This window comes from Physeter macrocephalus, chromosome 4 (genome assembly GCF_002837175.3).
Source record: "Physeter macrocephalus isolate SW-GA chromosome 4, ASM283717v5, whole genome shotgun sequence".
Lineage (NCBI taxonomy): Eukaryota > Metazoa > Chordata > Mammalia > Artiodactyla > Physeteridae > Physeter > Physeter macrocephalus.
The window spans coordinates 54,242,675-54,257,820 of record NC_041217.1 but is presented as its reverse complement, the minus strand read 5'-3'; the positions used below and the strand labels follow the sequence as shown (position 1 = coordinate 54,257,820).

Here is a 15,146-nt window from a genome sequence, read left to right as displayed (position 1 = left end):
TCCTTTTAGATCTGTTAGTTTTTGCTTATTAGGTGCTCTGATGTTGGGTGCATATATATTTACAATTGTTATTTCCTCTTGAATAATTGGTTTTTATCATTATATATTGAATTTCTTTGTCTCTTGTTACACTTTTTTACTTAAAGTCTATTTTTCCTGATATAAATATAGGTATCCCTGGTCTTTTTTTGGTTTTCATTTACCTGGAATATGTTTTACCATCCCTTCACTTTGAGCCTGTATATGTCCTTGAAGCTGAGGTGAGTCTTTTATAGGCAGCATATAGTTGGGTCTTGTTTTTTTTATCCACGCAGCCACTGTATGCCTTTTGATTGGAGAATTTTATCATTTACATTTAAAGTAATTTTTTTTAAGATAAGGACTTGTTAATGCTGTTTTATTAATTATGTTCCAGCTCTTTTGTGTCCCTTTGTTCCTTTCTTCCTCTCTTGCTGTTCTTTTGTGAATTGATGATTTTCCATAGTGGTATTCTTTTACTCCCTTCTATTCATCTTGTATGTATCTACTATAACTGCTGTGTGTGTGGTTGAAACATCTTATAGATATAACAGATTGTCTTTTCTTTTTTTTATTGAAATATAGTTGATACACAATATTGTGTTAGTTTCAGGTGTACAACAAAATGATTTAGTTTTATGTACATATATTTTTTTCAGATTATTTTCCATTATAAGTTATTAGTAGATTTTGAATATAGTTCCCTGTGCTATACAGTAAATCCTTGTTGCTTATCTATTTTATGTATAGTAGTTTGTATGTTAATCCCATACTCCTAATTTATACCTGCTTCCCATTCCCCTTTGGTAACCATAAGTTTATTTTCTATGTCTGTGGGTTAGTTTCTGTTTTGTATATAGATTCACTTTATTATTTTATAGATTCCACATATAAGTGGAATATAATATTTGTCTTTCTCTGACTTACTTCACTAAGTGTAATATTCTCTAGGTCCATCCATTATTGCTGCAAATGGCAATAATTCTTTCTTTTTATGGCTGAGTGATATTCCATTGCATATATGTACCACATCTTCTTTATCCATTCCTCTCTTGGTGGACGTTTAGGTTGCTTCCATGTATTGGCTATTGTAAATAGTGCTGCTATGAACATTGGGGTGCATGTATCAAATTAAGAGTTTTGTCTTTTCTGGATATATACCCAGGAGTGGGATAGCTGGATCATATGGTAGCTCTGTTTTTGGTTTTTCAAGAAACTTCCATATTGTTTTCCATAGTGGTTGCACCAATTTGTATTCCCACCAACAATTTAGGAGGGTTACCTTTCCTCCACACCCTCTCCAGCATTTATTAACTATAGGCTTTTGATGACAGCCATTCTGACCAGTGTAAGGTGATACTTCATTGTGGTTTTGATTTGCATTTCTCTTAATAATTAGCAGCATTCAACCTCTTTTATGTGCCTGTTGGCCATCTCTATGTCTTCTTTGGAGAAATGTCTATTTAGAGGTCTTTTGCCCAATTTTTGATTGGTTTGTTTGTTTTTATGATATTGAGTTGTATGAACCACTTGTATATTTTGGATATTAACCCTTTGTCCGTTGCATCATTTGCAAATATTTCTCCCTTTCCATAGGTTGTCTTTTCATTTTGTTGATGGTTTCTTTTGCTGTGCAATAGCTTTTAAGTTTAATTGGGTCCCATTTGTTTATTTTTGGTTTTATTTCTTTTGCCTTGGGAGACTGATCTAAGAAAACATTGGTACAATTTATGTCAGAGAATGTTCTGCATGTGTTCTCTTCTAGTAGTTTTATGATGTACTATTTTATATTTGTGTCTTTAAACCATTTTCAGGTATTTTTAAATATGGTGTGAGGGAGTGTTCTAATTTCATTGATTTACATGTAGCTGTCCAGCTTTCCCAATACCACTTGTTGAAGAAACTGCCTTTTCACCGTTATATATTCTTGCCTCCTTTGTCACAGATTATTTGACCACAGGTGTGTGGATTTGTTTCTGAGCTCTCTGTTCTGATCCATTGATCTACACATCTGTTTTTGTGCCAATACCACATGTTTTGATTATGTAGCTTTGTAGGATAGTCTGAAGTCTGAGGGTTATGCGTCCAGCTTTGTTCTTCTTCCTCAGGATTACTTTGGCAATTCTGGGTCTTTTGTGGTTCCATATAACATATACGTTTTAGGATTATTTGTTCTAGTTCTGTGAAAAAATGTCATGGGTATTTTGATAGGGATTGCACTAAATCTGTAGATTGCTTTGGGTAGTATGGCCATTTTAACAATATTGTCTTCCCATCCAAGAGCATGGGCTATCTTTCCATTTCTTTAAATTATATTCAATTTACTTTATCAGTGTTTTATAGTTTTCAATGTATAGATTTTTCACCTCCTTTGTTGTTTGTTCCTATTTTTTTGAATGAGATTTTTCAACAGGATTGTTTTTTTACTTTCTCTTTCTGATATTTCATTGTTAGTATAAAAATGCAACAGATTTCTATATATTAATCTTTTATCCTGCTACCTTGCTGAATTCACTTATTAGTTCTAATAGTTTTTGTATGGAGACTTTAGGGTTCTCTATATAGAGTATCATGTCATCTGCAGATAGTGACAGTTTTATTTCTTCCCTTCCAATTTGGATATTTTTATTTATGTCTCTTGTCTGATTGCTGTGGGTAGGACATCCAATACAACATCCAATATGTTTAAGAGAAATGGTGAGTGTGGGGATCCTTGTCTTGTTGCAGATTTTAGTGGGAATGGTTTCACCTTTTCAGCATTGAGCATTATGTTGGCTGTGGGTTTGTCATAAATGGCTTTTATTATATTGAGATATGTTCCACATATACCCACTTTGGTGAGAGTTTTTATCTTGAATGGATGTTGAATTTTGTCAAATGATTTCTCTGTGTCTATTGAGATGATCATGTGGTTTTTGTCTTTACTTTTCTAAATGAGGTGGCTGTGTTGCTGCCTGGGACCAGGGCTGCCAGATTTGGCGCTAAGCTGTGGTGTGGAGTGGATGGAGCCAGGGCACTCTGACTGGCTCTTTGCCGTATACTCCTGTCTAGGGCCTGTCCACCCAAGATTTAGAGCCTAGCCCCACGTTCTTGTGGTGCAGCCCTGTGTACACACTGACAGTGTCTGCTACATCTGGACTCACCACCACTGTGTACACATGCTGATAATGGGCTCTGAGGCTCCCTCTAGTCATACCCCAGGTTCTTCAGTTGTCTCTGCTTAGCTAGGGTCCTCTGTCAGGGCCTATCTGCCCAAGATTCAGTGCTTGTCCACTCTGTATTCTTGTGACATCACCCAGTGTGCCCACTGACATCTGCCAGGTTTGATCTGCCACTCCCATGTGTGCACTGACAGTGATCTCTGCAGTTCTGCCCAGATCATACCCAAGATGTCCCATCTGTCTCTGCATAGGTAGAATGAATCTTTGCTAGAGTTTGCACCAGGCAGTGGTGTACAGAGAGCAGGGCAAGGGTGTTTGCCCCTTCAGACTGGGAAGTGCAGCAAGGCAGCAGCCATCAGTGCAAGTCTCTCTCTCCTCCTTGATTGTTAGCGAGCCAGCATGTGTGCACTCCTTGCGAGCAGAGTCTAGCCTTCTCCAGTCCTTCTGTCTCTCTCAGTGGATTTCCCAGCAGGTAAGTGGGCTCCCTAGGACAGCCAGTGAGGACCTTCTCTTCCTTACAGATCCCTTCCGTGGGTGCCGGTCCTGACCTGATGTGCTTTTTTTTTTCTGTCCTACCCAGTTATGTGGAGATCTTTCTTGCAGTTTTGGTTGTTAGGCGATCTTCTGCCAGTTTTCAGTTAGTTTTCTGTGAGACTTGTTCCACATGTAGATGTATTTTTGATGTGTTTGTGAGGGAAGGTGAGCTCCACATCCTCCTACTCTGTTATCTTGATCCCTCTCCAAAATCTATAACAGATTATTTCAAGCTAATAACTACTTATCTTCTATTGCATACAAAACCTCTACCCTTTTACTATCCCTCCATATTTTATGTCACAATTTACATCTCTTTATATTCTGTTTCTACTAACAAATTATTGTTGCCATAACTGTTTTTAATACATTTTGCCCTTTAACATTTATGCTAGAGGTAAGTGGTTAACACATCACCTTATTAAAATATTAACATATTCTGAATCTGACTATACACTTGCCTTTACCGGTGTGTTGGATATTTTCATTTGTTTTCATTTTACTAATTAAAGGCCTTTCATTTCAGCTTTAAGAACTTTTCAGCATTTCTTGTGAGACAGATCTTGTGATGATGAACTTCCTCAGCTTTTGTTTGTTTGGGAAAAGCTTTATCTTGCATTCATTTTGAAGGACAAATTCCCTGGGTAAAGTGTTCTTGGCTGACAGGTTTGTTTTTTTTCTTGCAGCACTTTGAATATATCTCCCCTGGCCTGCAAAGTTTTTCCTAGAAATCCACTGTTAGCCTTATCGGGTTTCCCTTTTTGAGAGAATTTTTTTCTCTTGTTGCTTTTAAAATTTTATTTTTTGTCTTTAATTTTATACAGTTCCATCTTAATGGTCTTGGAAAAGATCATTTGAGATGAACTCTTGGGATGACCTGTTAGCTTCATGAACTTTGATGTCAAATTTCTCCCCAGGTTTGGGAAACTCTCAGCTAGTACACAATTTTAATAAGCCTCTGCCTCTTTCTCCCCGTCTTTTCCTTATGGGACTCCAATGATGCATAGGTTGTTTCTCTTAATGGTGTCCTATAAATCTCATAGGCTTTTGTCATTCCTTTTTATTCTTTTTGCTCTTCTGACTAGATAATTTCAAAAGATCTGTCTTTGAGTTCACTTATTATTTCTTCTGCTTGTTCCAGTCTGCTGTTGAAGCTCTCTTATAAATTCTTCACTGCAGTCATTGTATTACTCAGTGCCACAATTTGTTTCTTCCTTATGTTTTCTACCTCTTTGTTGAACTTCTCATTTTGTTCTAGTATTGTTTTTCTAATTTCATTAAATTGCTTGTCTTTGTTCTCTCATAGCTCTCTGAGCATCTTTAGAACCCTATTTTGAATTCTTTATCAGGCTATTCGTGTATATATATCCATTTCCTTAGGGGTCATTGATGGAGTTTACTGTGTTCCTTAAGTGGTGTCATGTTTCCCTGATTCTTCATGGTCCCTGTAGCCTGTGTAGCTGTCTGCACATTTGAAGAAGCAGTCACCACTTCCAGATGTCACAGACTGACTTCATTAAGAAAAGACCTTCACCTGTGGTTGTGCATGCTGTAATGTGCTGTGACTGCAGGTCTAGTGGTGTGGGGCACCATGTGCAGGGGCAAGTGGTGGCTCTGGATCCAGTGGGGCATGTTTCATTAGCTCAGGCCACTGGGGTCCAAAACATCAAGAATTGCATTGTGTTTACCAAATGCTGCAGGATGACCAGGGTGACTGCAAGGGCTATGATAGTCCTCAGCAGTGCTTCCAGGTCCAGTAGCTAGGGACCAAAGCAGGCAGCACTGGTGGCCCAAGCCAGTACTGTGCACATGCTCAGCTGCAGGGCTTAGTTTTAGGTGCCTGTGTACTGGCAGGGGCTGTTTTTTATAAACTTCATACTTTCTGAACTTTGGGCATGTTTGCCTGTCAGGATTTATAGTACTTATTTTCAGTGGCTTTCTCATATAACAGATTGAACATATGAAATATTATTTTCGTTATGCGGTCTCAGAAACTCACTGCATGCACATTTACTGATTCCCCAAATATCTTCATTTTGTTTTGTACCTAATAATGTACTAAGCACTATGCACAAATGAAAACACAGTCCTGAGTCGTTGACTTTTAGAGATTATATGATTTTAAAAATACAGATATATTTAAAGTGACAATAATTACTTTCTTAAAAACATATAACTAAACATACAAGTGAATGTTGCTCCTTTCAGAAAATTTACACTGAAAGGCTGATAAATGAAGCATTTGTAGTGCTAATTGATAAATTTGGTTTTGACATAAATTAAAACATGTAAACTCTATAGAATTCTTTTTTGGGGGGACCATGCTGTGTGGCATGCAGGATTTTAGTTCCCTGACCAGGGATTGAACATGCACCCCCTGCACTGGAAGCACGGAGTCTTAACCACTGGACCATCAGGGAAGTCCCTAAAGTCTATAGACTTTTTAATATGCATTGATCATGTCAAATTTTTAAAGAAGATTAATCATGCAACTTTGGCTATGTGAGCTTACAGTATTATTAAGAGAGTATATAGATTCATGCCCCTTAGCCTTTTGTTGACACCACATGAGGATCAATGATTATATTTAATTATTGACATGAGTTTTTTTAACATTTAGCACTTAATCATTTATGTATCTGTGATGGAATATAAAGAGAATATTCAAAGATTTATAAACATGTATGTTGAAAGTAGAATATTCAAACTAATTAACATGCTGTTTACTAAAATATGATTTCTCTTTTTCCCAACAGAAATTTCACTAACAATTTAACCCAGGTAAAACTTTTTAAAGTTTTTGTATATCCCTCATATATTACTACTATATTATTTCCATCTTATCTTCCATATTTACTAGAAGAGGAATTTTCTGAACTAATTTTCAATAAAATTTGCTTAGAGCAGTGGTTACTCAAGTTATAGACTAAGATCCCCTAGGTCTTCACAGACCTTTTTAGAAGGTCCACGAGGTCTATGCTTTTCCAGCTACATATCTGTGTGAGGATAGATTTCCCCCCATATACTTCCACCAAAATAACATATACCAACAGGCTGAATGTAGGAGCACTGATGATAAGCCAGCTCTCTTCTATTAAGGCAGATATTAAAGAGATTTTACAATGTAAAATGTAAAACAACCAATCTTCTTACTATTTTTTATCTTGGAAAATAATTATTTTTTCATAAAAATATGTTAATGTTAATATATAATAGGTTTATCATAAATTTTAAAATAAATTCATAAATATCTTTAAATATTCTCAATTTTAATTTGTTATATGGTAATAAATATTGATAGAGCTAACCCACATAGAACAACAGCTCTGTGGGATTCGCAATAATTTTTAAGCCTATGAAGGGGTTTTGAGATCCAAAAGTTTTGACATCTGGATTGGAGGCTGATTAGAAGTATGACAGAGAGATATATTCAAAAATTTGAAAATTGAAATAAGGTGGTAATATTTGGAAACTTAAGCTCTATAAATATTTTCATTTTCTCAACATAGTGATTTAGTGGAAAGAAGAGGCAGAAAAATAATAAGAAGAAATAAACTTCCTATATTGGATCAAGATGGTTGAATGAGCTCATGTGTTCATATGTATCCCTATCCCAGTCCCAGTTGACATTATAGATTATTTATTAAGTCTATAACTATACCAGTGAAAAAAAGAAAGAGTATTATCCGTGGATAAGGAAATTTAAGACAGAAAATAGAGAGAAACTTCTAAAATTAGAATACTTATTACAGACCCAAATAATACAGAATAGCCTCCATCTCACTCAAAACATAGAAATGCCTTTACAAAATACGTGTGTATAATACTAGTGTAGACTTTTACATTAATATTGGTACACGTGTGTATAGAATTTAAAAGCAAGTAAAGGAATTTCCTAGTTGTCAGAAGTAACTAAAGAACTAAAATCCAGAGTTAGAGAAGAATGAATTCTGAAGTAAAGTAATTAGACAGAATATAAGCCCTAGTAGACAAAAGGTGATGTTTTAACATGTGTGTGGGAATAGAAAATGAAGCCTCCAACCTATGGGAGAGGGAGGAGCTGAAACTAACCTCCCTACATGAAGCTAGGATTTATGAAAGCTCTGTAAAATGAAAACTAGTAAGGCTTCACTCACTGTCTTAGAGTAATTTCAAATAAATGATACATATTTTTGAGGGCTGTAAATGGACAAGGAGTTTCCTTCGCAGAGTTTCAGGTGGATGCCCAAGTTAAACACCTCTCAAGAGGTTGGGGAACCTAGATCCGAGTGGTAAACACAAAAATACAAGCAGTGAAACACGTAGGGCACAGGCAGAGGTGATTATAAAATCCATTTCATAACCAAGGGTGTATAGGACTCTCATAGAAAGCAAACCCTCTGAAAATAATCTCAAAATAAAGCTATAAACCACAAAAAAAGACAAAACTGCCGGGAATAGACACACACACAAAAATGGAGAAAGTTCATACTTTTCAAAACTAAAGATGAGAACCATCTGAAAGATGATTAAATCCATATTTTAAACGGTCACAAAGATAAAAGAAGGGATAAGAACAAGAATGAGGATTATTCATAATTGAACAACATTGAAAAGTATCCTATATAAATGTCTTAAGATGAAAATATAGGCATCTAAAAACAAAAATTCAGGTTAAATAGAAAACTACATACAGTTGAGAAAATTGCAGAATTAGTGATTTGGAATGGGAATCATGCAGAATGTAGAACATAAAAATGAAAAGATGGAAAAGCATCGATGAACTATGAACCTGCAGCCTGTAAAAAGGAGACCCTAAACACAGTAAGTTAAACAAAATGAGAAGACAGAGAAATATGCAGCAGATGAAGGAGCAAGGTAAAAACCCACCAGACCAAACGAATGAAGAGGAAATAGGCAGTCTACCTGAAAAAGAAGTCAGAGTAATGATAGGAAAGATGATCCAAAATCTCAGAAATAGAATGGAGAAAATACAAGAAACGTTTAACAAGGACCTAGAAGAACTACAGAGCATACAATGATGAACAACACAATAATGAAATTAAAAATACTATACAAGGAATCCATACCAGAATAACTGAGGGAGAAGAATGGATAAGTGAGCTGGAAGACAAAATGGTGGAAGTGACTACCGAGGAGCAGAATAAAGAAAAAACAATGAAAAGAATTGAAGAGAAAATCAGAGACCTCTGGGACAACACTAAACGCACCAACATTCAAATTATAGGGGTCCCAGAAGAAGAAGAGAAAAAGAAAGGGACTGAGACAATATTTGAAGAGACTATAGTTGAAAACTTCCTAACATGGGAAAAGAAATAGTCAATCAAGTCCAGGAAGTGAAGAGAGTCCCATACAGGATAAATCCAAGGAGAAACAAACCAAGACACCTATTAATCAAATGATCAAAAATTAAATACAAAGAAAAATATTAAAAAGCAGCAATGGAAAAGCAACAAATAACATACAAGGGAATCCCCATAAGGTTAACAGCTGATCTTTCAGCAGAAACTCTGCAAGCCGGAAGGGAGTGGTAGGACATATTTAAAGTGATGAAAGGGAAAAACCTGAAACCAAGATTACTCTACCCAGCAAGGATCTCATTCAGATTCAATGGAGAAATCAAAAGCTTTACAGACAAGCAAAAGTTAAGAGAATTCAGCACCACCAAACCAGCTTTACAACAAATGCTAAAGAAATTTCTCTAGGCAGGAAACATAAGAAGAAACAGACCTACAAAAACAAACCCTAAACAATTTAAAAAATAGTAATAGGAACATACATATCGATAACTACTTTAAATGTAAATGGATTAAATGCTCCCACCAAAAGACATACACTGGCTGAATGGATACAAAAACAAGACCCATATATATGCTGTCTACAAGAGACCCACTTCAGACCTAGGGACACATACAGACTGAAAGTGAGGGGATGGAAAAAGATATTCCATGCAAATGGAAATCAAAAGAAAGCTGGAGTAGCAAAACTCATATCAGATAAAATAGACTTTAAAATAAAGACTATTACAAGAGACAATGAAGGAAATTACATAATGATCAAAGGATCAAGCCGAGAGGAAGATATAGCAATTGTAAGTATTTATGCACCCAACATAGGAACACCTCAATACATAAGGCAAATGCTAACAGCCATAAAAGGGAAATTGAACAGTCAAAAAAAATTAGTGGGGAACTTTAACACCCCACTTACACCAATGGACAGATCATCCAAACAAAATAAATAAGGAAACACAAGCTTTAAATGGCACATTAGACCAGATGGGCTTAATTGATATTTATAGGGCATTCCATCCAAAAACAACAGAATACACTTCTCAAGTGCACATGGAACATTCTCCAGGATAGATCATATCTGAGTCACAAATCACACCTTGGTAAATTAAAGAAAATTGAAATCGTATCAAGTATCTTTCCTGACCACATATCAATTACAGAAAAAAAAAACTGTAAAAAATACAAACACATAGAGGCTAAACAGTATGCTACTAAATAACCAAGAGATCACTGAAGAAATCAAAAAATACCTAGAAACAAATGGCACTGAAAACACAATGACCCAAAATCTATGGGATGCAGTAAAAGCAGTTCTAAGAGGGAAGTTTATAGCAATGCAATCCTACCTCAAGAAGCAAGAGAAATCTCAAATAAACAACCTAACCTTACACGTAAAGCAATTAGAGAAAAAGAAGAAGAACAATAAAAAACCCAAAGTTAGCAGAAGGAAAGAAATCATAAAGATCAGATCAGAAATAAATGAAAAAGAGATGAAGGAAACGATAGCAAAGATCAGTAAAACTAAAAGCTGGTGCTTCCCTGGTGGTGCAGTGTTTGAGAGTCCGCCTGCCGATGCAGGAGACGTGGGTTCATGCCCCGCTCCGGGAAGATCCCACGTGCTGCAGAGCAGCTGGGCGCGTGAGCCATGGCCACTGAGCCTGCGCGTCCGAAGCCTGTGCTCCGCAACAGGAGAGGCCACAACAGTGAGAGGCCCACGTACCACACACACACACACAAAATTAAAAATATATATATCATTTGGATCAATAATCCCACTCCTGGGAATCTACTCCACAGAAATAAAACCTGTAGTATATATGGCTGTATGGAAAAGGATCTATATTTTGCAGCATTGTAATAGTGGTAAAGCAAAACAAAACTGGAGCCACAGTAAATCTCCATTATTAGAGACATTGATCTGTAAATTACAGTATAAGCACATCATAGAATATTGTTCAGGCATTATAAGAGTTGACACTGGGGAATTTCAATGATGTATACTTGAGTGAAAAAAAGAGAGAATGTGGAAAGTATGTACAATGTGATCCAATTTTGTTTTTAAAAAAAAGAACGTCTTAAGATGCCTCGTTTAAAAAATATATGTACATATGTATTTGTGTATATGTCTGCAAATGCATAGCATGGAAAAAAATAGCAAAAGTAAATACTAGTTGTTAACTCAAATTACATAGGTTGAGAGAAGATTAAAATAGGTAAAGGGAATATAAAAGGGAGGAAGGGAGGGAGGGAGGGAGGCAGGAAGGGCAGCCATATATAGGGACAATATAGAATCTAAGGCAAACAGATTTAATAGGATAAAGAGGGATGCCACATAATTATAAAAGTAATAAATTTTTCATATGTACATATATATGTCTATGTAACCACCACACAGATCAAGGTATAGAACATACAGAACATTCTTTATGTTAAAAACTTCTACAAATTAATAAATAAAAGACTAAAATCCAAATAGAAAATGAGCAAAGGAAATGAACAAATAGTTCACCAGACAGGAAATAGAAATAGAACTTGAATATATGGAAAGATGTTCAAACTTTCTCATGATAAAAGAAATGCAGGTTAAAACTGCATCAACGTACCATTTTTCATCCATCGACTGACAATATCCAAATGTATGACAACACATCATGTTGTGAAGGCTGTGAAGAAAGAAGAGATCTCATACATTGCTGGTGAGAAGGTATATTGTAGCAACTGCTATGGAGAACAATTTAACAGTATCTACAAAAATTACAAATGCATATACTCTATGACTCAACAATTCCACTTTTAGGAATACTCGAAAGTAGAAAATAATATATGTTCAGAGTTGCTCATTATAACTTTGCTTGTAATGGCAAAGGATATAAACAAATATTTATTAGTAGGTTACTTGTTAAATTATGGTTCCTCCATAATTTGTAATAATATGTAAAATAATATGAAAGATTAATGAGAATATTTAAAGATCTCTAAGATATAACTTTAAGTGAAGAATATAATGTTCAAAAGTACATTTAACACACTAGCATTTATATAAAAAGGAGAAAAATAACACTGGTTATGCACAAAAATTTTATAGAAATACAAAAAAACTTACCAATAGTAGTTACTTGAAGGGTGTAGTAGACTTTTGGGAACTTAGTGATGAAGTACAGGGTGGGAGAGACTATTTTCACTGTATTTTTAATATAATTTATTTTTATAATAGAATAAATTGTCTATTCAAGAAGAAAACAATAAAAAGAATTAGATCTAGATCTATTGAAATGGCTGTGGTGTATTAAGTGACAAAAGCATGTTATAAATAACGTGAATAGTGTAATCTCATTTTTGTGAAAAGTGTATGAGTGTGTGGGGAGGCTGCTGTGTCTGTGGGTGTAGAAAAAGACATATAAGCATTTGTACAAAGTTTTAACATTAGTTCCCTCAGGAGTGTAGAGGATGTTATTAATTTTTTGGACTGTTTCTCTTGTTAAAAGCAACACATATTACTTTTGATTTTTTAAACTGAGATTCGAAATTTTAAAAACAAATAAAAACATTTTTATGGTTATGTTTTGCCACAACTAAAAATAAAATGTGTCCAAAGTGTCAAGAAATGCAACCACATTTTATTTCGTAGGTTATCGTTATATGGATATACGATCCGGAAAACGCAGACCCTAGTGAATTGCTATGGAATGCAAATGAACCTTCCCTAGTAGGTGGAAACATTATTATTATCATAGATAAAATAATATGCTACATTTCTTTTTTAAGAGCTGTGAATAATTTATATTAAGCAGCCTAGAACTAAATACATTTTAATTATCCATTAAATTTAGTTTAGTCATTATAGTGATTTTGAACTTGTGCTCGATTTCTACAATTATAAATCCTTCTTTAGAATTCTTACTGAGCATTCTCCGTATTTTCTAGGACTTCATTATTCACAAAGAGGCTGACCATTTAAATGTTTTAAAGGTGTTTCTTGAGCATCTTTGTTGAAGTCATCCTTCAAAAATCTGTCTAGTCCTTTATTGAATCCTTTACCACTTGAGACTAATGATTTTCCTAAAAGCGCAGCCCAGTGAATAAATAAGTCCTTTTATCTGTTACAAATTTACCTCTTTCAAGATTCAAGTTCTGTCTCCTGTTACAATCAAAACGTATAGAAGAGAAACGTAAAATGAGAAGTTTTAGTTTCTTATGGGATTCTTTATGTCTTAAAGCCAAGATATGATTTTTTAATAGCATGCTATCATGCCTCATGGTAATCAAATTCACAAGAGATGGACTGATAAATTAAAATGACAATGAATCGATTAATTGTTTTATTTGGCAATCAACTTTAGAGGGAATAAAATAAATTAATGGTAATTAAATACTTTAAGTATTACTGTTACTTAATTTCTAATCTTTTAAGTTAAAATATGCACAATTTAACATTATTTAGTTCATGCTAAATAATCATACCTAATACTTTGGTTTTTTTTGTTTTAATTTCCATGTTTATTCATGATCATGTCATTTCCTTAAAACATTTCTCCATTACAAACAATATAGACTCTTTTTTTTTTCTCAATTCATGCATTTATTCATCCTTTTAATCTATACATTTTTATTGTGGGAAAATATAATATAAAATCTACCATTTTAAACATTCTTATGAGTACAATTCAGAGACATTAAGTAAATTTTCTTTTTTAAATTTTTATTGAAATACAGTTGATTTACAATCTTATGTTAGTTTCAGGTGTACAGCAAAGTGATTAAAATATATATATATATTTTTTTAATTTGGTAACCATAAGTTTGTTTTATATATCTGTGAGTCTATTTCTGTTTTGTGTATAAGTTCAGTGTATCATTTTTTTTTAGATTTCACATATAAGCAATAGCATATGATATTTCTCTTTCTCTGACTTACTTCACTTAGTATGATAATCTCTACGTCCATCCATGTTGCTGCACATGGCATTATTTCATTCTTTTTTATGGCTGACTAATATTCCATTGTGTATAAATACCACATCTTCTTATCCATTCATCTATCAATGGACATTTATGTTGTTTCCATGTCTTGGCTATTGTAAATAGTGCTGCTATGAATATTTGAGTGCATATATATATATATATATATATATTTTTTATGTTGAGGTAGGTTCCCTCTATGCCCACTTTCTGGAGAGTTTTTATCATAAATGGGTATTGAATTTTGTCAAAAGCTTTTTCTGCATCTATTCAGATGATCATATGGTTTTTCTTCTTCAATTTGTTAATATGGTGTATCACATTGATTTGTGTATATTGAAGAATCCTTGCATCACTGGGATAAATCCCATTTGATCATGGTGTATGATCCTTTTAATGTATTGTTGGATTCTGTTTACTAGTATTTTGTTGAGGATTTTTGCATCTATATTCACCAGTGCTATTGGCCTGAAATTCTTTTTTTGTAGTATCTTTGTCTGGTTTTAGTATCAGGGTGACGGTGGCCTGATAGAATGAGTTTGGGAGTGTTCCTTCAATGGTTTATCAATTTTGTTTATCTTCTCAAAGAACCAGCTTTTAGTTTTATTGATCTTTGCAGTTGTTTCCTTTGTTTCTATTTCATTTATTTCTGCTCTGATCTGTATGATTTCTTTCCTTCTACTAACTTTGGGTTTTGATTGTTCTTCTTTCTCTAGTACCTTTAGGTGTAAGGTTAGGTTGTTAATTTGAGATGTTCATTGTTTCTTGACGTAGGATTGTACTGCTATAAACTTCCCTCTTAGAACTGCTTTTGCTGCATCCCATAGGTTTTAGATTGTCGTGTTTTCATTGTCATTTGTCTCTAGGTATTTTTTTATTTCCTCTTTGATTTCTTCAGTGATCTCTTGGTTATTTAGTAACGTAAAGTCTAGCCTCCATGTCTTTGTGATTTTTACGTTTTTTTTTCCCTATGATTGATTTCTATTCTCATAGCGCTGTGGTCAGAAAAGATGCTTGATATGCTTTCAATTTTCTTAAATTTACTGAGGCTTGATTTGTGACCCAAGATGTGATGTATCCTGGAGAATGTTCCATGTGCACTTGAGAAGAAAGTGTAATCTGCTGTTTTTGGATGGAATGTCCTATAAATATCAATTAAATCTATCTGGTCTATTGTGTC

At 34.4% G+C, this 15,146-nt stretch overlaps 1 protein-coding gene across 1 annotated transcript in view; it reads left to right on the top strand.

Annotated features, from left to right (window-relative positions):
• Positions 1-15,146, top strand: part of CATSPERE (catsper channel auxiliary subunit epsilon) — a 239,544-nt gene that overhangs the window by 18,838 nt on the left and 205,560 nt on the right. The window contains exons 5-6 of the mRNA XM_024133633.1: positions 6,470-6,494; positions 12,636-12,713. Coding sequence (XP_023989401.1) covers positions 6,470-6,494; positions 12,636-12,713 — 103 coding nt within the window. The remainder of the gene's footprint in view (positions 1-6,469; positions 6,495-12,635; positions 12,714-15,146) is intronic.